We start from the raw sequence: 20,895 nt of genomic DNA on the forward strand, positions 1-20,895 counted from the left end.
AATTGCTGGTGGGTGGCTGACTGGAATCGTCTCGCTATTCTATGAGGCTAACCGCAAAAGCCTCGGGAAGGACCAGGGGGTCGGGAGAAATGTCAGGCTGTCTCCTGGAAGCGTACGCCATGCTCCTTACTTATGACGAACAGGAGGAACAGAACGAACAGGTTCTGTGGGCCGTCCCTCGATGGTGTGCCGCCGCCCCATTGGATTTTTGGGCACGTTTCAGTGGCTCCGTCGTAAGTAGCCAGGGGCGTTGACAGGGAGGGGGCCTCACTTTTGGCCATCCCATTCCATTTTTCCGTTGGCCTAGCTGTCTTGGTCGCCAGTCACGGTGCCAAGGGGGGGCGGGCAAGCCACGGGACAGACGGCAGGTACCTCTGCAACGCATGGCTTTGGTATCTTCTCATTCCCGGGGTGTCCCCTCCCTCGCTTCGCCCTCGCTGTTGAACTCCTCCAGGATTCATCAGTGCGGCTGCTCCGTCTTCTCCACGTCCTTCGGCTAGCGTCTTAGCTCATTTCTGCTCTCCACGAGCTGCCTGCCAATCCTCGCCTGTTTTCGAGAAACGGAATCAAGCCACCCCACCGCGACATCATCTTATTCCGAAAAGGAATCAAATGCCAGCCAACCGCCTGCTTGTTGTCAAGCCGTCTGACCCCCCCAGACCACCAACGTCCCGGCCACTGCCCATCATCCGCGTTGCGTCTCGAATCTTGACCTAATGCCTCGGGCTCAGACTCATCAAGCTGGACAAAATTGAAACACGAGCATTTCTATCCAGTACCTCGTACAAGCAGAGAAATCTCTTTGCTGGCCACGAAAAGATGGACAAGACCGAAAAGGAGACAACCTCAAGGTCACTTGGTCATACAAGACAAACCAGGCTTTTCTTTCCGTGGCTATTTCCGCGCCACTTTCAGGGGGCCAGAACTGGCGCAAGCCAGTGTGACACCTGGCGTTGCGCCTTCACCAGAACTAAGGTCAAGGGGGGGTTGCCAGGTTGCGCGGGCTCGGGGAATGTGGCTTCGGGGCATGCGGTCAAGCGGCGCATGGCTTGTCTGATAGTCTGGCTCCCAAGCCTTACGCCTCCCAAGCCTAGGGCCTAGGCACCAACACAGGCGATCTCATCTTGCAAAATAAGCGGCGGTAGGCGCTGGAAGTGGTTTGCTGTTAAATTCAAGGCGAGCTTTGCCTGTAGTAGGTCTCTCGTACTACTACTGGGTACAACAACACTATCTATGCCTCTCGCAATACCTAGTCATGCTCTGTCCCTTTTCTGTACTCTTGGTACTGGGTACCTGGTGCTGTATCAGCTCCTTCGTCGCCTTCAAGCACTTTTGATCATCAGGTGCGCAGTGTATTTACGTGTCAGACTGTGCCACTTATCTTTGGACAACGCCTCGTCCTCTCTTCCCCACCCATTTGCCGCCGCGCTGTCAAATGCCATCCACCAGCTGCCACTCAGAGCAAGGGGGTGACCACAACATGATGACTCGTATTTCTACATTATGCGGTTCGACCAAATCCGGGCTGAGATGACGCTAGACTTCGTTTAACGTATGTACCTCTCCTTGCCTGTTGCTGGTCAAAAATTGCCAATGATCGACACATTCAACCCGCATAGGTACGAAACATACATTTGGGTGGCACTGCGATCTGCACCGTGCTTCTTGGGCGGTAAGTTGCACAATCCTCTAGGGTCGATTACCCCTGCGACTTTTGGCCCTTGCCCCAAGGTCTTTACTGGTACGGAGCATGTCTTCTAACCATGAATGACCCTGCCGCCGACAGGCCGATGCGGCACAATTACGCACTATTGCATTACCATGGTGCTGCGGTAGGGATGACGGTTTGGCAAGTCGCACATTCTACAGCAAAGATGTGACGCAACGTCAACCCTTGTGCGGACCCCGCGGGCATGATTCAGGGTTTCACGAAACAACATCAAATTGGACCCCAGCTCCAAGAGTCCCACGCACACCAGGATGCCAGGGTGGCCAGGGCAACGAGGGAAACCGGTGCTTAGGTGAGCCTCTCTATCTTCGGGTACATTTCCATCATCGCGACCTTCCCGGCTCAGAATCGCCGGCCATGTGGAAACAATTCTGCTTACAGTTGCGAGCATGCCACTTCGAGAATTCCCAATTTTGGGTTTCGTGCTGCCGGCCAAAAAGACCATAGCGAGCAAGCCTCGCGTGCCGACACGTGACAGATGATTCTGGGAGGCCGGCAAGGCCGGACTAGACCCAACCCGGATTTCCTGACCAGTGGTTGCACAGAAGATCGAACGGCCGACCGCATTATTTACCAAACATGAACCTCATGCGTGCGATTGCAGACATGTGGTACGACAGCAACTTTTGAAACAACCTGTCCCGGATCACAGCCACTCGGCAATTTGTCTTCGACGAGGCTGTTAACCCACCGCCATCTGTCTTTGCTATGCAATCGGTTGGTGTAGCCAGGTCGCTACCCTTGTGGCGGCAATCCAGGGCAGCTGAATTCCACCATCATGGGATATCCATGTTTGCTTTGTGGTAGGCACCTGACACTCTTTGATTGACACCACCGTGCTGTGGCGGGTAAGAAATTGACGCTGAGTAGCTACCTGAGAGACTCAGTGTCACTTCTGCTCGTGGCTGACCGATTTTAGATTTTCAAGCAAGTGGATGCGCCTGGTTGCACCTCATCCAGACGTTGCAACAACGGTCATCACGAACCCCTTGATATCATTGCGCAGAGACTTGGTCCCGGAGCGGTTGTTTCGATGTTCTCGCGGCAGACTTACGATCACTCATGGCTCTCTATCCTGTTATGCTCTCAGCATGGCTCTAGAGGACGTCATGATCTCCGGCAGTCGGCTCTCCGATATCAGCGGGTACTGGAATGGCCGAAATTAATGCCCTCCGGAGGCATTTGGCTTGGCCTTGCGAGGACTTCTACCAACTCTCTGGCGACTGATGTCAGAATGAAGGCAATTCTTCGTTCCGCAACAATGCCTTGAACGTTATAAAGATAGGCTATTCTTATTCAGATACAGGCCTTCATCCGTTGAGTTATTATACGAGAAGCGGTCAAGTATACCCATTTATTCCTTACCAGGTTCCTTCCTGTTGGAACTGGATAACGCTTTGGTCTTAATCCTCGTATTAGTTACCACGAAAGTGGCACTTTACACGAGGTAGTGAATGCTGGACACGTACAACTGCCGCTGTTAAATCTACACTGGCTGGTCATACCACATATCACTGCAGAGCCGTGATAGACCGGGGACTCGTGTCTGTCTCGCGGAGCATGATTGAGAATAGCACACTCTACATTGCACCGCGAACTAACGGGTAGCAACGGTCGTCACAGCCAAGTTGAGAACACCATACGAAACGAAGAGAAAGGGGGTACGGAGTACTTGAATGAAGACAACCCTGGTCACTGATCCACGGTCCTCCACGGATTTTCAAGGGAAGGAGTATCGCTCAGGCATGGCGCATTCCCATACCAAGATTTGCGCCCGACCCTTCCGAAAATCATGCTCGGCATAAAAAATTGCCAACTGGACCTTACTGCGGATGTATGGCAGAGCTACTAGTACGTTTTGAGGATATCCGTGGTTCCGTGGTCATCTATTATAATGTTACGTCCAACAGCCCTCGAACAAGCTTTTATCCAAGAAGCGACCCATATGTTAGAGGTCTACGATTTGTCCACCTGCTGACCGACAAGGTTGGCTCGGAGAAGCGATTTATCACTCATACTGTATTAGTCACGCTGCAGGAGCTTGAGAATGGCAATCGCGGGTTTTTCATTATCCTGGCGTTGAATAGCCAAGAAGGACTGCCCAGCAGCGCCGCGAGAGTCTCAGGCTGGACACCAAGCCAAGCAGTGGCCGACGAGAGACCGCACGCCCGGACAAGACGATGACAAGGCGATGCCGCGTATGCCAGCACTTGGGCGTTGGAACGGGATCATGAGACTGGCTAACATGCTGTTGCTGGGGTTAAAAGAGCAACTCACAGAGCCACGGTCGACCACGAACATGGTTCGCGACATGACTGAAAAGAGAGGTTGGGAGATGGCAGTTTATCCGTGATATAGAGTGTCTACAGTAGGAGAGAGGGCATGATGCCGTTGACTTTCTTGCACGGTCATACAAGGAGAGAGACTGTAAATATTTGAACCCCTTTTCTGATTGTTAACTGCGAACCAGAAAATGGCGAGACGGGCAAACCCGTACACGTGATCTGGCGGCAGAAGTCGGCGTCCTTCTCTCGTCTCCCTCCATTTTCTCCGTCCGAGTAAGTACTGTACCCGGTACGGCGTCGTGATGGAAATCCAAGATGGTCTTGCGACAAGGCTTCTCACAGCGGTCAGGTTGACCTGGGAAGGCGGTGATTTGCTCCGGGCGTGGGCTTGGTGGCTTGGTGAGTGGTCGGGTTCCACAGGGGAAGGCGGCAATCCACAATCACGCCCTGTCACTTGGTCGCCATGTCAGCGGGCAAGTCACGCAAAGGAGCCGGATGCCAAGAACTCAGAGAGGCAGGCTGTGCTGTTTGATTTCCTCGCCCTGATCAAACCAAATGTCAAATATACGGTGTAGCAAACCAGCAACATGCAACGGACAAAGCGTCCAGCGACATCCACAGGCCTTGCTGAGATGGCATTCCGCCCTCATGCAGATGCAATCAACCGTCCTTGACTCCTTGGATCCATGCTGCAGAAGGCCAAGATGTCGCCTAGAGAAAGAGCCAAGTGCCCAGATCTTGGCCGGGGCTCGAGCAGCGGAAGTGGAGGATTTGAGCCGGATTGAGCGAGCAGGATGATCAGGACCAAGAAAGATCGTGTCTCTTGAGTTCTTGGGTGATTCCCGCTCTCTGGAATCATGTTGGTATTTCATTATATCTCTGCTCCCCATGTCCCCTCTGCTAGACCTGGTCAATCCGCTGCTCCTGCCCTCAGCTACCGCCCATTGCCTCAGCAGCTCCTCCCGCCAGTTCGGTGATGAAAAGGCTCTGTCCCACCAGCGGCCTTTCTGACGATCAGAATGTCTTTCGAGCCCGATCCCGAGCCCACGAGACGTGCGTCGGCCTACAATCAAGTAAGAAACAGTTCATACTCGCCTCAGGCCGAACGTCGTTACCACCCAGCCGGTCCCCCTCCATTACAACAACCTCCGATCGCACATGTGTCTCCTACTCTTCGAACTCCGACGACCCCTCGTCAGAAGGACCCTCTTCGACTCCAAACTTCAATATCCAGCGCCGAGTCGGCTTCGACGATTGGGGCGGAAACCAAGCCATACCTCGCATACAAACAATACCAATATGGCCCGATGGCAGAGAGGGGCTTGGTAGAAGAGACGATCACCAGACATTCCCCTTCGGGCTCACAGCAATCGGGACGTGGAGCAAGAAGAAGCATTCAGGCGGGGACACCCGTGATAGAAGACAACTCGGCCGTATTCCGGTACATCCAAGAGAAATCAATCACAGCGGACGAAGAGATAGAGGGCGACCATGCCCTGTGGATTCTGGTAAGAAACCCTCTTGTATCTTCGTATCTTCGTCAAGATTAACACCCCCCAGATGTGGATGTCCTTTCTCGACCCTTTTCACTGCCTTTTCAGCGCTCTGTTCTCAATATTCGCCGTCCTCATCATCACGGTCTTTGCCCCTCTCCGGCTCTGTCGCAAAGAATGCTCGCCCAGCATATCTCTGGTGCGCATGATTGCGCCGGTCTTTCGAAATCATCTGCAAATGATCTTTGCGAAATCGCTCGACAATGCTCACACCTTCGAGTTCAGTCCGGTTTGTCTGGTTCTGGTCCACATTATGTCTCCTCTAATCAGCATTGGAAATGCCATTGCAGCCTGGATCATGGCAGTATTTTGGGTCTTTGCCATCATCATGGGAAACCCGGACGGGACCGAGAGACGCGATGACGGGCGCGCCTCCGTGCTCCTTTTGAGGGACTGGTGGGAGAAGTGTCTCCTTTTTGCTATACGAAAGTGAATTCTTATCTACTGTTCTGGGTTCCGACTTTTACGAAGGCATGATCAGATGGCTATTGTGTTTTTTGAACGATCGGGGCATTTTTCACCCTCTATACCTGGGCGTCCGCTAGAACTGCATAATGTTTGGCGCGGGAACTTCCTTTGTCACTTTGGTGATCCAACTCGTTGTGACCTTTGAGCAAAATACACAAGGACCAAAGAGCGTCATACAACTCTATTTCAAAGTAGTGACCATCACCTCGACTATGCTCAGGGTTTTCGGATGGAGCGATGTCGCATGATGTTTCCTGCTGGGGGTACACGCTTTTCACGCTCAGGCCAACCGACTTCTTCATTCGTTGGTTTCCTGGCCGGGGAACGGTGTCTGCTATTTTTCTCGCTTGGAGTTTCCAAAGACCAGCGGACGGCGTTCGGCAGGACTGTCTCCTTGCGGCGTCAAAACTCGTCGAATGTGGTCCGATACTCTAGAGGAAACAAGAACAAAAGCATTCCAAGACCCCTCTCCCACATGTCATGGCCTTCCTGTGATTTGCGCGCCACGATCGTGATCTTCTGAGCCGAGCCCGGATCCATTACCATGTGTGAAAAACCGAGGATGTGTCTTTTGTCTGGTCTCCCTGGCCTCTACGTAGAGTCGAACGAATCTTTTGACCGTGCAAATCCCCCGCCTCGAAAGATCATCATCATGCCTCATTATCCGCGGCGACGAGAGCCGTGCGAGACAATGATGAATCGTCATGTACCACAAACGCCCGTTTTGCCTCTCCTGCCCCTGCGCCGTTGATCCCAATCCCGAGTCCTGGTGTAATGTTTATCGTCCCCTCCAGCCTCAGTCTCAGCCTCGCGAGGTAAAGTAACAAGCCACGCCCGTCTCTCGGACCATGTTTGCTATGCTTAGGCGCTGGTTCTGTCTTGATCATAGGCCGACGCACGTCTCGTAGGCTCGGATCAGGATCCCTAAGCGGATGACCTACGACGTTGCTGGGCAGGGTTAACTAAATCCCCTGGTTCTACGATGTTTCCTTTCCCCTCTTCTCCTCCCTCTCCCTTCCTCTCCCTAGAGACCTTATAATTTTCCTTCATCACTCTTAGCCTCTATGGCCCTACCCTCCCTCCACCTCTCATGGTCAGCATGTTACTGAAGCACCAAATTCATGGAAAGGTCGGCGAGGCCTTTTGCTGAAGGCTCAGTTGACAACGTCATCCCGCGCTATCCTAGAATGAGAGATCATGAACACTCAATGCTGCGACCATTCGCAGCTGGCTTCTTAGTTCGAGTCATTCCATTCCCCATAAATGTGTGCAACCCTCACCGGCTTGGATACTCTTCTCAAAGCTCGCCCAGTGATTGAATCTTGAATTTACTCTTGCGTGGCATATGGCTCTGCTTGGACCAACGTCGAACCTCAAATCTGGATCAAAATTGCCCCCCTGGCTGTTGGGAAAGGGCGACAGGGTCGTTCCACTGGTATGAGCCCAAGGGGCTGAGGATGTACGAGTGCTTGAGCCGATACGTCAGTATCAAGTTTGCTCTCATATGCTTTGAAATGGCACTGAAGTTAAAGTTCTGGAAACGGTTCGCGATACTCTCTTCGGCTCCGAAAATATTCGGATCAGCTCCGGCTCGCAAGAACGACATCAAGGAAGCAAGCTCCAAGGAGTCGCGCCGTCGAATTGTGGCGTTTCGACATCTCTAACCATCTCGTTGGGATTGCAGCCGGCTTTGAGCAGCACTCGGACAGTCGAAAAATGTAACCAGGCGTCCTTCCCCAGATATTGGCAGAAGGACGCTGGGTTGCATGGTACAGTAAAGAGACATCACTTAATGGCTTGGCTCCTGACAAGCACTCATTCTTTGCAGCTTTGCGTAAGTATAGATCAGATACGTAGAGATGAAAGTCAGTACGGCGTATGCGTTAAATTTATCGTCTGGAACACTCAGTGGTACCGAAGTCCAAGTCTGAGGAATGTTCAGGAATTCGAGAACAGTCTTGTGCATAAACTGCACAGAAGTATTCGGTGGAGTTTCATTATCGTCATATTTGATGTATGGAAGTGGCAGCTCCACACGGCCCCAGCAAGGCTCTGCAGAGACCGTACTGCGACATCTGCTCATCCAGTACCGAGATGCCAGAATCAGAAGTTGGGAGCATGCAGCTTGAGTTCTCCAGCCCATCTTTGTAGCAAAGTCATGCGTTTGTTGATTGTGTGTAGCATTTCCATTCGACGTGCTCTTACCCGAACCTGGTTTTTCTAGAAATCTAGTACGTCCTATGTTCGGGCGCAGAGATGAGCTCTCTTTCTCTCATTCATGGTTCGAAACTAGAGGAGTTTCAGTATCCTCTCCTGGCACCTGTCGTGGAGGAATGACCTGGCGAATCTGGAGAAGATCTGGCCATTGATTCTCTCCGCAGCGGCGCAGATTGTTTCCATATGAAAGGCGCCCAAACGTTTGAAATCTTCCCGACTCATCTGCTCCAACAACCCCTCAGAGCTTGGAACCAGATCGTGGAGCCTTCCGGTGAGTACAGCTAGCTTTTGGATGAGTTTGTTGAACCGATCTTGGTCCCTTACCATCCAGCGAGCCTTCTTGGCTGTGGTCACGCTGGATTTGAGTTAACACCACACGAATATCGTACCTAGGATTGAACAGCGGCAAAAGTGTGATGAGGAACGGAGAATCGAGAAAAGTTGCCTAGCACTGCCCCCGCGCAAAGCGACATCGCATGTAACTACTGGCTAGTAATTGCAGCCTCGTAGCCGTATCCTTTCCTTGAAGGCGGCAGCAAGGGCGTAGAGCATGGGGGAAGACATGTTTTCCCTTACCCACGTTTTGAAGCCTCCGCTTGAGCACCTGCGTCTTTCATTGATCCAGCATTATTCTTACAGATTCGTCAGATAGTCTTCTATCTCCTCTTTGCTGAGCTTGCGGAACCGTGGGCCCACCGATCCCTCCACACCCTCATACCCGAGGAGATGGTTTGCAGGCTCACCCACGATGCCGATCTCGACTGTGTCGCCATTCATCTCCCCCTCGATGGTCTCTTTGAGAGTTAGCAGCGCAATGTGAATGGCATCCTGAGACGGGCCGTCAGCTTTGTGCTCCGAAGAGAGTCCGGGCATATTCTCACCTCCAGCTCTAGAGAGTCATTATATCGCTTCTCCAAGAATGTCTTCGCACTTGTCGCACTCTTCCCAATTGCTGTGGCCTTCCAAGGGAAATAACTGCCGCTAGGATCGACCTGGTACAGGCTGGGTCCTCCTTTGAGGATGCCGCCCGTTTTCCTGCTTGCCAATTTTGCCTCTGCCTCGGTCTCACCCTCTTTTGCAGCAGTAGTCTCGGGTTCAATCCCATCATCCCATCCGGCTATCAGCAAACTCACGCCGTATGGCCGAACACCACCAGACTGTGTAGCCTCTTGCATGACCCTTGCCACGTCCTGGACCAATATCCGCGTCGGTGGGTATTCATTATAGATGCGCTTGTAGTTCGTGTGTGAAACTTTGCGGGCTTTGTCGACCAGGACTCGATAGTCGGGGCCCATGCCGCTATAGACCATGCCGATATTGGGTGTGATGAGGGATACTTTCGACAGGGAAGGAGGATCGATTAGGGGAGATGATGACTTCTTCTCAGTGGCGAGGACGATGCCGTTTGTTGCTGTGATTCATCATGAGCACCATATGTGGGAGCGTGGGCAGAATCTTCCTTACCTTTTATGCCTAACGACGTGACACCTTGATTTACTGCGTTGAGGGCATATTCTGGAAGGAGAGTAAGCGACGGTCGGGCTCATTGCCAGCAGCGTTGAAATACCTATCTGGACGAGTTTGCCGCTGCATCATGTTAGTACGGAAGATTCGTTACGCAAGCAATAAACAAGGTCGACGTACCTAGGCGAGAATGTTGTGAGGGAAAATGAGTATCTGTCTGCCATTCTGGCGCTGCCGCAGAGTGAGCTCGTAAAAGCTTATCAAGTCTCCTGGAGAATATATTGAAGTACTTCAAGGAATAGTAAAGAGTTGCGGGACGAGCAGGACAGAGGGTGCAGGATTCACAGGTAAACGACGACAAATGTTCAAGCAAACCAGACCGGAGACGAGGCTGCAGGTCAATGGCGCGTCCAAGTTCGAAATAAGGAGCATCATATGATCCACAGTAAATCGTACGGCGGTGCGCTACTCTTTTGAGTGAATTTCTTCAGCCTTGTCAAAGCTGCTTTGTCCTAAAACGTAGAACCTCTCATATGAAAGTTGGCTATGGAATAATACTATGCTCATGCCGGCTAAGAGAAGACGGCAGCTCTCCTTGATACCTGCCTACGCTATCTTCTTGTTCTCTAGCGCATGTGGTTTCTTCTCAAGGCCATTCCATTGCGACTTCCTGGGACGTTTTCATATTACATCTTTGGAATACCACCTTGCAGAGTGTCTGAAGTCCTCCGAGTGAGGCTAGTCCTGTCAACATCCCCTATATCAGGCGATGCTGGCATTCATGGTGGTGGATCTTTTCATCTCAACATCGATTTCCATTGCGCATGGCAACAGCTTTCAACCACCTGCGTCGTTCCCGGTCTCATGGTAAAGATGCTGGCTTCAATGAACGAGGACTCGAAATCTGTCCCCAAACCCTCTTGTTGATTCTTCGATGACATACACATACTTTGTATCGTGCTTCGCTTCGCTGCACCCCACTCCTGTGTTCGGAAAGGGCAAATACATATATCTTCGATGCCAAACCGCCAAAGACACCAGTACCAAATCATCTCTCGAGAACGCCCTTAACAGACTCCATGCTTTGTAAAATATCAATAACATCGTTAGCACAACCCATGTCGCTCCTTTCACTCCCCCATCTTCCCTCCTGTTCCTCTCCTCTTCTCACTCAGCCACCCTCCTTTACCTTCGCCAGCCCATCTCTTTGCACCCGTCCAAAACCTCACCAAGCTCTCAGCGCCGATGGTATCATTTTCTCTGTACAAATTCGCAATATCCACATTCAAAGGACTGTCCAAGCCTGGAGAAATGAGGAGCTGTTGGATCGCACCCATCGTTGTGCTCAGTGTATACGATGGTGCCCAATGTTCACCACTCAACAGCGTCAGACATATCTCTCCGGTAGAGAAATGCACGTTCGGATGACATATGGGTGTGACGAATTGGACCTTGGGAGGCGCGAAAGGGTAGGTTGTTGGGACGGTAATGGAGAGGAGCCACAAGCCGCCATGATACGGGGAGGCCGGGTCCCGAGGACCTTTTAACACGGCTTCCCACTGGAAGAGGTCTTCTTCGTTGACGGGGCCGAGATGAAGGACTGCTTCATTGGGGGAGGACTGGAGGTCTTGGAGTTCGTGCGTGAGGCGTTTGAGGGCGTTAGTCGAGGAAGATTTGCCGCCGCGGGGGGTGGATGTCATCGCGACCGCTCAGAACAGACTGCTTAGACAGATTTGTGGGATTAGAATAGAGATGTCTTATCGAGGATAGAATCGAAGGGTGGGAAACATAGTCCAAAGAAGTGGTGGTGGTGTTGTTGCCATGACAGCTCTGCAGAGAACTACAGGTCAGGTCAGCTCACAGCGCAGCCGAGGTTGTGCCTGGAAAGCCATTGAAACGCCACCAGTGGGGGCCAGCTAATGCCTATTTTGCAGCCATCGAGCCGCGACTCACCGCGACTCACCGCGTTCCTTGCCTAAGAGCGGCGATCGTCCAGGGGGTCGACGAGATCTAGCTTCCTACAGTACTTTGACCAATTTTCGACCTCGCCATCTCATTTGCAAACAGTAAACAGGCCGTGCAAGATGCGGACATCCAAGATTTCGCAGGAAACCACCCGAATATTCAATGCTCTGTCCCCGAACAGTCGCTCCGGACGAACAACGCGGAGTTCGAAACGACTGGCTTCGTTTGCGATGGGATACGATCCAACTCTTGAGACAAAAGAAGAAGATGAGAGAGCAGAGGACGGGGCGGGTGGAGACGCCGCTTCGACTCCAGATATTGAGGACGCCCTCAGCACGTCGTCTCGCTCGAGCAGAAAGAGAAAGTTCGGCTCTGATTCGCCGTTCATTTCGACGGTGGTTACGACCACAACCGAATGGACCTCACCTCGCAGGATCAAGGAGGAGGGTGACGAGGAAAACCTAGACTCGTTGCCTAGTGGGCGAGCAAAAGCAAAACCCAAGATGCCCGCACGGAGGACAACGTCGCTGTCAGGGACAGTACGAATACATCCTCCATCCAACTGGGCCGAGATATATGATACAATCAAGGCTATGCGACAAAGGAACCCAACTGCTCCGGTCGACACGATGGGCTGTGAAGAATTATTTTGGCCTGCCGCTCCGCCACGAGAGAAACGGTACCACGTCTTAACAAGCCTCATGCTATCTTCCCAAACAAAAGATACGGTGACAGCGGCCGCTATGCAGCGCCTACACACAGAATTGGTTCCTCAATCGCCCACTCCAGACAACGAAATACAACAGTCGACCCTGACAGTCGACAACATGGTGGCCTGTGACTCTAAGCATCTCGACAGCCTAATCGGTAAAGTTGGCTTCCATAACAACAAAACAAAGTACATCAAGCAAGTCGCCACGATCTTGAAGCAGGAATACAACTCCGACATCCCCAATACTATAGAGGGCCTTGTCCGCCTACCAGGAGTGGGTCCGAAGATGGCGTACCTCTGCATGTCTGCCGCATGGGGTGTGGATGAAGGAATCGGCGTAGATGTTCACGTCCATCGCATCACAAACCTTTGGGGTTGGCATAAAACAAAAACACCGGAGGAGACGAGGGCCTGGCTGGAGGGGTGGTTGCCTCGCGATAAATGGCACGAGATCAACAAGATGCTTGTGGGTTTAGGGCAGACGGTGTGTCTGCCTATCGGGAGGAGGTGTGGCGAGTGCGACCTGGCCGGTACGGGGTTGTGCAAGGCGGAGATACGGGGTTGGAAAGCCACGGAGAGAAGAGTGAAGAAGGAGAAAGTGGGGGTGGATGTTGAGGATGGCATTGAGGTCCTTAAAAGGGAGACAGAGGACAGTCAGAGGGTGGAAATCAAAGCAATGGTCGAGGAATCATTATGAAACTACCGAAAATGGAGAGATTCTGTTTCCCTTTCAAGGCTGAAACGATCGGGCCTGCTCGTGATTTGACCGGGTATCAATAAGTTATCCCAATTTTCCGGTTCTTAGTTACATGTCTCCAAAGTCATAGCCCCCGCATTCGCCAGCGAAGAAACAGTGATGTTGAAATATGCTGAGCACTGTTGGAAGGAGTCTCGCGTATCAATTATGCTTGATAAGCTGGCGGAGGCTCCGAAGGCTCAAAGGTGTCACCGACAACATGTGCCGGAGCAGGGGATTTGACATGGGTGTCGGCAAGCCTCTGGGCATTCCGGCCCAAAGGTCGATTGGAGCGAAGAGATTGTCGTGTTGATCGATTCTCGATGGTGCGAATAGCATATGGTTTTCGCGGAAACCGCTCAAATCGTTGTTGCCGTCTCTTTCGTAGGTTGGCCACACAAAGACAACTCGTCATGACGACGAAGAGGACGAAGATAATGCATATGCTGACAATGCCAGTAGTATTGAGGTTGAATGCATTTTGTTTGCCCGAGAACAAGTATCGTTTGTCGAGGGGGATGTGCATGCTGCTGGTCTGGAGATTGAGAAGATGTAAAAGGGACTTACCTGTCTCCTGTGCTATATAGCCACAAGATATATCAGATGCCAAAGGTACTGGCTACGCCTTGATGTGCCCAGAGTGCTAGACGGCTTGGTAAGGCTGAATTCAAGAGACGTGGAATTGGGCAAAGCGGTTGAATCAGGCGTCATGCTAACCACATTTGATAGCTTCTGGTCGTGTTTAGGAAACCACCGTCGAAAACAATAGCTCGAATTTCAAGGCTGTAGACCATAGGCAGATGATAAGGCATTCTCATCCCAATGTGAACGATCCCAGACGACAAGCGCGTTAACAGTTAGTCCCTCCCAAGGTACAGGTAGTGTCTGAAGGTGGATCTTCAGCATGGCAAAGAGATGCAACCTCTCACTGCTGACGGCTTGTCATATAGTATATGTTATAGCGCAGTATTCCCACGAGATTAGGCCGAGGATGCGACAGAAGCTAACAGTCTAGAAGAGTAAGAAAGAAAGGAATAACTCATCTGAGTGTTGAGACGTACTTCGTACTTGATAAGGTGAGAAAGGTCAGCCGACGTGGCGGTGAAAAGACAGCACAGCCTCGCTAAGGCTGCCCAGGCAACTTTTGTGCTTCCCGAGGCCGAGACAAGTCTACCTACCGACCTGCGACGCCTCTGAAGCTGCCTGCCTCCTGATGCAGACTGTAAGACAAACATTGGTGTGAGCTGTAACCGGTCCGTCCTTCGGCGACAGACTCAGTGCCACAATGTCTTCATCGCTCCAGAAACTTCACTCCCATCTCTGATGAGGCCAGCCTTGCGGGATGCCCACACGGTCCTCCTCCCAATGTCACCATTGTTGCGCTCCATCTAGAGGGGTTTCAAAGGCGTCCAGGTCGACCTTGTTCTCTTCAAAACGGAAACTGAGTTGGGCCGGGTCCTGAGGAGCTTGCAGAGCATGGATTATTCATTGTAACCCGCCTGCAAATCTCGAGGTGATAGAGTCGCATTCGAAAGTTGAGTATGGTCTTGTTCTTTCAGTGGAGAGAGCTATGGCCGAGATTGGCGATGGCTGACCGAGGACAGTATCATTGGAATCCATGGCCTCGGAGGGGACGCGCGGAAAACGTGGACGAAAGTTCTGGCCGAGAGATTTTCTCCCTACTGCTATTCCAGAGGCTCGAATCATGACTTTTGGATACGACTCTACACTAGCATTCAGTGCATCGCGTGCAAGCATCACCATTTTGCAAGGAATCTCCTGAATAGACTTAGGTCGCTCAGACACCTGTAACCTGACAAGGTATGCTAGAGATCCTGAGCCCTATTTTAGCGAGTATTGAGTCAACTCGTGTCAGGATGCTCGCGATCGACCTATCATCTGGATCGGGCACAGCCTTGGAGGCATCGTTGTGAAGAAGGTGCGTCGGATTATGCCTCATTCTTGACCCTGATTTGCTCATGCCTCCAGGCCCTGATTCTTGCGCATGAATCCGAGGTGTTCTACGGACATGTCTTGCGATCGACCCAAAGTATGATTTTCTTAGGCACACCACATCGAGGTTCAGGCATTGCGGCACGGTCTTCCCTCTTTGCAAGCGTAGTGAACAGCATGTCGTTCGGGCCAACAATACGGAAAAGGTTCTTAACTGATCTTGCCCCGAAGTCGCAATTGTTGTTTGAAAGATCGCAACAATTTGTTCATCGTTCCGCCCCTTTGCGGATGATGTCTTTCACTGAACAACAGATCATGCGACCTCTGACCACTTTGATGAGCCTCCAAGATCCTTTGTATATCGCTCCATTCTTTGTTCGGACGTGCAATATTGAAACTTGACGATATTCGAGCGAGTAAAGCGAAGTATATACTCTCGTGGAGCCCGCAATCAAGGAGCTGGCAGTACGATCGACACCAGCGCTCGGTAGCTTTGAAATCTCAGCGGGTAGTCGCAGTCGTACACGATAAGAACCTCATTTAGAGATAGTGCATCGAGCCAAGCAACCATTACTTGTAAGTATACAATCGCCCAATAGGGTCGTTGTGCTGTGAATATCCCACCTGGAGGTTTCCGACCGAAGGATATGACCAAGCTACGTTGAATCTCGACCAGCGAGAATTTTGCCCTCATAATGTTCTTTTGAGGAATGTCGTGTGTGAAGAAGAGGATTTGGAGCTCGAAAACTCATGCATAAAGACTACGCCTCCCACGAGAGCGTCTCCTATTCCAATCAATATCCACGGGTTGAAGCGGATATCGCCAGAGACTGGGGAAGTCGAGGAGTTTTCAATCACCCTTCAACTTGAGAGCGATCTTCCAGTGAGCAGCATAATTGGGGAAATCAGAGGTTATCCAGGTAAATCAGTGTTAGGATGTTTTCGTCACGACCCTCGTGTAATTCATTACTTCTAGGCTTCATGGGCTCCGATGAGTTCAAATCTTGGGGAATCTCCTATCTCAACGACATGGGTGGATGTTTGCACAAAGCCCGTTGAGGCGACTTCGGGAAGACCTTGCTATGACCAGTTGAAAGGTTACAAGATACATGTCAACCAGACCCTGGCAGAGTTCTTCAGCAGGGCTTCTTCCACGTCCCGTCGAAACCCAAATTTTGCTGACCAAGGCCAAAATTTCAAACCCAATAATGGTGGTAACGAGGGACAGCCCGCAGGCTGTATCAGTGTTATGGCCGGCGATGAATGTGCTTTCTCAATCTCATTCATGAGGACACTCTGCTCAAGCGCATTAATACCATTAACATGGAGCGGGATTATATTGTTCTTCCGCAGCAAAACAGCAAAAATGGCTTGACGGCATTGCAACACAGCCTGGAATTTTCAAACAATTCGTTGCTACCCCAATGAGTGCCGAAGTCAATGACACAACGCCATTTACAGAGGACGAAAGCGGCAGAAATGTACGGCCTTTGGAAAAGCAAACTGAATCCATTTCGGACAGGAAGGTAGAGTGCTCCGTCGAGTGGCAGCTTACTGGACGGGATTGCGTCGCTGGGATACAGTTGCAGATTTACCCGGCACACGACACAGCCGGGATCCATTTTGCAAACATTCCAGACTGGTTACAGATTGAAGGAAAGGGTATCTCAAACAAATCGCACTCCTCTCATTCCAGTTGGTGTAGCTAACCGCCTTCACTTATGACACAGAGAGGGACGATATTTGTCGTCACTCATTTGCGGGGAGGTGGTAATGGCAACATTCGCTGCATGCGTGTCATGATTAACGGTGAGAGGCAAACCGCTGTTGCGAAAGCGCCACGGAATCTTGACTAGTTGAAAAGGGCCATCTATGAAAGATTCCACGCCCAGCTATGCGGCAGGTGATCTCTTTAAATGGGGCTCATCTGAAGCAATGGGACCCAAATGACGACAATCCTGAGGTCCTAGAGCTCCCCTTGCTTCCCAGGGACCAGGTCCGTATGGGCTTTAGCATCGATGGTAAAATCAAGCAGTACATCGAATCGGACGAACACAACCCTTGCATATGGGACGTTGCGAACTCGAGGATTCTCAATGTGTAAAAGATCAACTCGATCGACTGTTACGACATCACTGGACGTCGCCCTCCCTCGGCACCCATTGATCCAGCTAGTTATGCTGCGCTCAACATCCCCATCTTCGAAACCTACCATGATAGTCTAGCTTCCCACATCAGCGGAGCCTTTGAAGCTGTCAAAACTGTTGGTTCCATCGAGGCCGACAACGCGGTCAAAGATAAGAACCTCGAACCGCATACACCTTTCCCTCTAGAATCGAATTTCATGGATGATTGGGATTCTAAGGACTCACACGCAAACTGTGACGCCAAACGATTGAGACTTCTTGCGGATGCGCGTGTCATCATGCTGGAGATTGACAAGACCATCCCACCGTTCCGAGGCGCAACGGAAGAATCCCCGCCAAGCGAGGACGAAGTCACTAGTGAAGATGACAGCAACGTCGGCGCAACCGCAGACAATGTTATGTCCGCCAGAATTGGCAAGAAAGTGGCAAAAGATGTAAGTGGGAATAACGGCAAACGGAAACAGATCAGTATTTGGGATCTCGAGCGTCGAAGCGCCACAACAAGCGGTAATTGATCCATCGTGGATTAGTGTTCATGGCCTGGCCATTATGCGCCAGGAGGATGGAGAGGGAATAATGAGATAGATTTAGGCTCATTCTCGAGAAAAGTCTATATCATGTACTGGTGCGACGATGTCTGAAAATACTTCTTGCGCTGTCTAGCACGGATTTCCCCAGTTTGCAGTGTATGTACTTGGCAGTGAATATAGGTATGTCCTTTTTGAGCATTTGTAAAAGCGGCGCGGTCAACTGGTGTCTCAAACAGGCCCCCACGCGCCAGCCTCCTAGGCCCCTTGGTAAAGCGGCCGGAGCATCTCTCCCCAGACTGCTGACCACTTAGTAGTTGTCAGTTACGTGCTTGCGGACTTGCTGCGTGCACAGAATCCAACAGCTACCGACGTCCCTTACTAGATGGTTGATTATGGCGGGTTGCAATTAAATGCAAAGGATTTCGTTCTTTGTTTTGCCATCGTGAGCGTCTTGCAGAGTTTCCATTCCCCTTCCCGTCGTTCCTCCTCGCTGCTGCGCTTGTTCCTTCTTTGAGCCGGCCTCCTCAACCCGTCAATCCAACATGTCAGGCACCAAGCGGATAGAGAAATGGGAAATTGACAGATACTGGGAGATCTTCTCCTCGCTGGTCCAGCAGCCCGCCACACCCTCCTCGCGCCTGACCAACCAGGCCGCAGCCAATGTCCTCCGCAACTCGCAGCTGCGGGATGACCAGCTCGAACGTGTGTGGGATCTTGCGGATGTCGATGGGGATGGCGAGCTGGACTTTGAGGAGTTCTGTGTCGCCATGCGACTCATCTTCGACCTCGTCAATGGCGAATACCAGGACGTGCCTCCCAGTCTGCCTGACTGGCTCGTCCCAGAATCCAAAGCCCACTTGGTCCAGGCGAACCGGGCCTTGACTGGCCACCAACAGGCGCAGTTTGAGAGGATCGAGGATGACGAAGAAGACGCTGGGTTGAAGGACGGCTTCGATTGGTACATGAACCCTGGCGACAAGCGAAAGTACGAGGAGATCTACTCTGCAAACAAGGATCGGAGGGGGGAGATCAGCTTCGAAAGCCTGCACACGCTCTACTCCAGCCTGGATGTGCCGGATACAGATGTGCGGAGTGCGTGGAACCTCATCAACACGAGTGGTCGAGATACCATCCCTAAAGACGCCTGCCTCGCATTCTTGCATATCCTGAATTACCGTCATGAAGGGTATAGGATACCGCGCACTGTGCCGCCGAGCTTGAGGGCAAGCTTCGAAGGGAATAAGATTGACTACCAGATTGACAATGTCAGAAACAGGCCAAACAAGTACGATGAGGAGACGTCTACAGGACGAAAAGCCAAATTCGGAGATGCTTATTTGAGCCGCATCGGCGGAAAGGGCGGCTCTTCCTACCAGCCCAAAGGCACCGACTTCTCGGATGTGGTGGAGGACGAGGACCTGGAGAAAGTCAGGCTTCTACGCGAATTGCGCGATTTGGAATCCCAGCATGATGCCGCGGTCGCAGCCTCGGATCGAAGGCGGAAGCAAAGATTGGAGAATGGAGGTCCCAGACAACCGGGGAAAACGAATTGGACGCTGGTCAAGCGCGAGGCGCAGCAAATGCTAGAGTACAAGCAACGACAATACGTTGAGCTCAATTCAGAAAATGGGAATAAGTCAGGCGGTGATCTGAAGAGACTGAGGGATGATCTTGCATTGGTATCGGAGCAAATAGACGGTCTCGAGTCACACTTGAGGAAACGGGAGGCAGAACTGGAAAACCTTCGCCGGGAGATTGAGAACGAGAAGGCGAGCAGATGACAGGCAGGCTTGTGCAAGCTGGACCAAGCAGACATGGATCGGGAGAATAATTCAGACCGCTCAAGGGCACCATTTGTTCCTCTCAACGAGGTGCTCTGTACATGTTGTACACATTTGTACTCTCCATTGCGATTTCGGGCAAAACAAAAGACGCCTCCAAAATCCGGCTACCTATCGGTCCGTACTTTTCGAAGTCCGTCGGTGTTGTATGTGTCGCCTCTCTTGAAGTTTGCTAGATTCCTGTCAATATCGCAGCTTCCATTATCTCAAGGATTGGGGGATCGACCCACCATCAGCTTCTTCCCAAGCTCTTCCGGCGCCGAAGCCGGTTCCAAAGTACACTGGCCACGCTCTTCGCTTGAACAACAGTACTGAGAATATGACACCGAAGGAAAATCCGAGTGCGGATCTGATGACAAAGGACGAAACAGCACGATCCCACTGCATACAACGTCAGCAATTGACCTTTTCTCTCTCTCAATGCGCAGTAGAAATGGGAAGGATGCTGCGTCGGGAGGCCATTTGCATGGACATTCCAAGCCAAGGGCATTCTACCGATCAATGGTCTCGATTGTGCACATACCTTCTCATTCAATAGAGCTTCGCTCACTGGTCTTGATTTGGGTGCCGGTAAGGGAGGGCTCGAAACATTGTCGTCCGGCATCTTGAAGACTTCAAGCGATTCTGTTACTAATACACCCAGAGTCGGGCGGGAACGTCGTACCTTCGGAGCGACCCAGGTGTATGTATTGCCTCGTGGACGTGAAGAGAGAAGATGGTTGCAAGCTGTTGTCAAACCGACAGCTTTGACAACCTGCGCAGTTCCGAGCGGAAACAGCAACCAGCTCACGAAAAAAGGTACCAGCCAATCGGAGCCTGTCTTGGCAGCTCAATCTGCCCAGCCTTGCCAAAAGACGAGAAGGCTATCTATCCTCACACCACCTGTTGTCTTCGCCTATTCTACCTGTACTACGAGGTCCAGGGACCTTGTATCGACATTCTGGTACACTGGAACCAGATCTGGGAACTCACCTTGCGCATGAGATCTGCAGACCGAGGCACAACAAGAGTACAACGATTTTTAGGAGCAACGCAACTCACCACCGTCTTTGCTTCCGCGGTGACAAGTAGTCGACTTGATTGTGAGTTCCGGAAACAGGGGTTCCCTTCCCACCTAGGCCCGTCATCAAATCGAGAGAAAACTCATCAAAGATTGGCTAAACAACGACCGCAACAGCAATAACAGGAAATCGAAAATACTTGTAAAAGAAAAGGAGGAGGAGGAACGGAGCGGCTGTAGCTAGTCACCAGTGCGCCGTGACCAGAGATGAGGAAAACTATTGACAATTCCAAGG

General features: G+C 51.6%; 7 protein-coding genes across 7 annotated transcripts; 4 read left to right on the plus strand and 3 right to left on the minus strand.

The window, feature by feature from the left end:
- Positions 1-5,033: 5,033 nt before the first annotated feature.
- On the plus strand, positions 5,034-6,000 carry A1O5_12389 (uncharacterized protein; the record flags this gene model as incomplete). Its single annotated transcript, XM_007752958.1, has 2 exons — positions 5,034-5,522; positions 5,575-6,000. The coding sequence occupies 2 exons, from the start codon at positions 5,034-5,036 to the stop codon at positions 5,998-6,000; spliced, it is 915 nt and encodes a 304-aa protein (XP_007751148.1).
- A 2,885-nt stretch (positions 6,001-8,885) lies between these two features.
- A1O5_12390 (proteasome subunit alpha type-2) lies at positions 8,886-9,940 on the minus strand (the record flags this gene model as incomplete). Its single annotated transcript, XM_007752959.1, has 5 exons — positions 8,886-9,080; positions 9,134-9,663; positions 9,717-9,767; positions 9,820-9,839; positions 9,897-9,940. 5 exons carry the CDS (start codon positions 9,938-9,940, stop codon positions 8,886-8,888), a joined length of 840 nt encoding a protein of 279 aa, XP_007751149.1.
- A 906-nt stretch (positions 9,941-10,846) lies between these two features.
- On the minus strand, positions 10,847-11,416 carry A1O5_12391 (peroxin-4; the record flags this gene model as incomplete). Its single annotated transcript, XM_007752960.1, has 1 exon — positions 10,847-11,416. The coding sequence occupies one exon, from the start codon at positions 11,414-11,416 to the stop codon at positions 10,847-10,849; it is 570 nt and encodes a 189-aa protein (XP_007751150.1).
- Positions 11,417-11,800: 384 nt separating this feature from the next.
- On the plus strand, positions 11,801-13,090 carry A1O5_12392 (endonuclease III; the record flags this gene model as incomplete). Its single annotated transcript, XM_007752961.1, has 1 exon — positions 11,801-13,090. One exon carries the CDS (start codon positions 11,801-11,803, stop codon positions 13,088-13,090), a length of 1,290 nt encoding a protein of 429 aa, XP_007751151.1.
- Positions 13,091-16,976: 3,886 nt separating this feature from the next.
- On the plus strand, positions 16,977-17,744 carry A1O5_12393 (uncharacterized protein; the record flags this gene model as incomplete). The annotated part of the gene is made up of 2 exons (XM_007752962.1): positions 16,977-17,182; positions 17,258-17,744. 2 exons carry the CDS (start codon positions 16,977-16,979, stop codon positions 17,742-17,744), a joined length of 693 nt encoding a protein of 230 aa, XP_007751152.1.
- Positions 17,745-18,301: 557 nt separating this feature from the next.
- A1O5_12394 (actin cytoskeleton-regulatory complex protein end3) lies at positions 18,302-19,540 on the plus strand (the record flags this gene model as incomplete). The annotated part of the gene is made up of 1 exon (XM_007752963.1): positions 18,302-19,540. One exon carries the CDS (start codon positions 18,302-18,304, stop codon positions 19,538-19,540), a length of 1,239 nt encoding a protein of 412 aa, XP_007751153.1.
- Positions 19,541-19,707: 167 nt separating this feature from the next.
- Positions 19,708-20,204, minus strand: A1O5_12395 (uncharacterized protein; the record flags this gene model as incomplete). Its single annotated transcript, XM_007752964.1, has 3 exons — positions 19,708-19,772; positions 19,831-19,981; positions 20,124-20,204. 3 exons carry the CDS (start codon positions 20,202-20,204, stop codon positions 19,708-19,710), a joined length of 297 nt encoding a protein of 98 aa, XP_007751154.1.
- Positions 20,205-20,895: the final 691 nt, after the last annotated feature.

Source organism: Cladophialophora psammophila (genome assembly GCF_000585535.1).
Source record: "Cladophialophora psammophila CBS 110553 chromosome Unknown aczJe-supercont1.33, whole genome shotgun sequence".
Taxonomy (NCBI): Eukaryota; Fungi; Ascomycota; class Eurotiomycetes; order Chaetothyriales; family Herpotrichiellaceae; genus Cladophialophora; species Cladophialophora psammophila.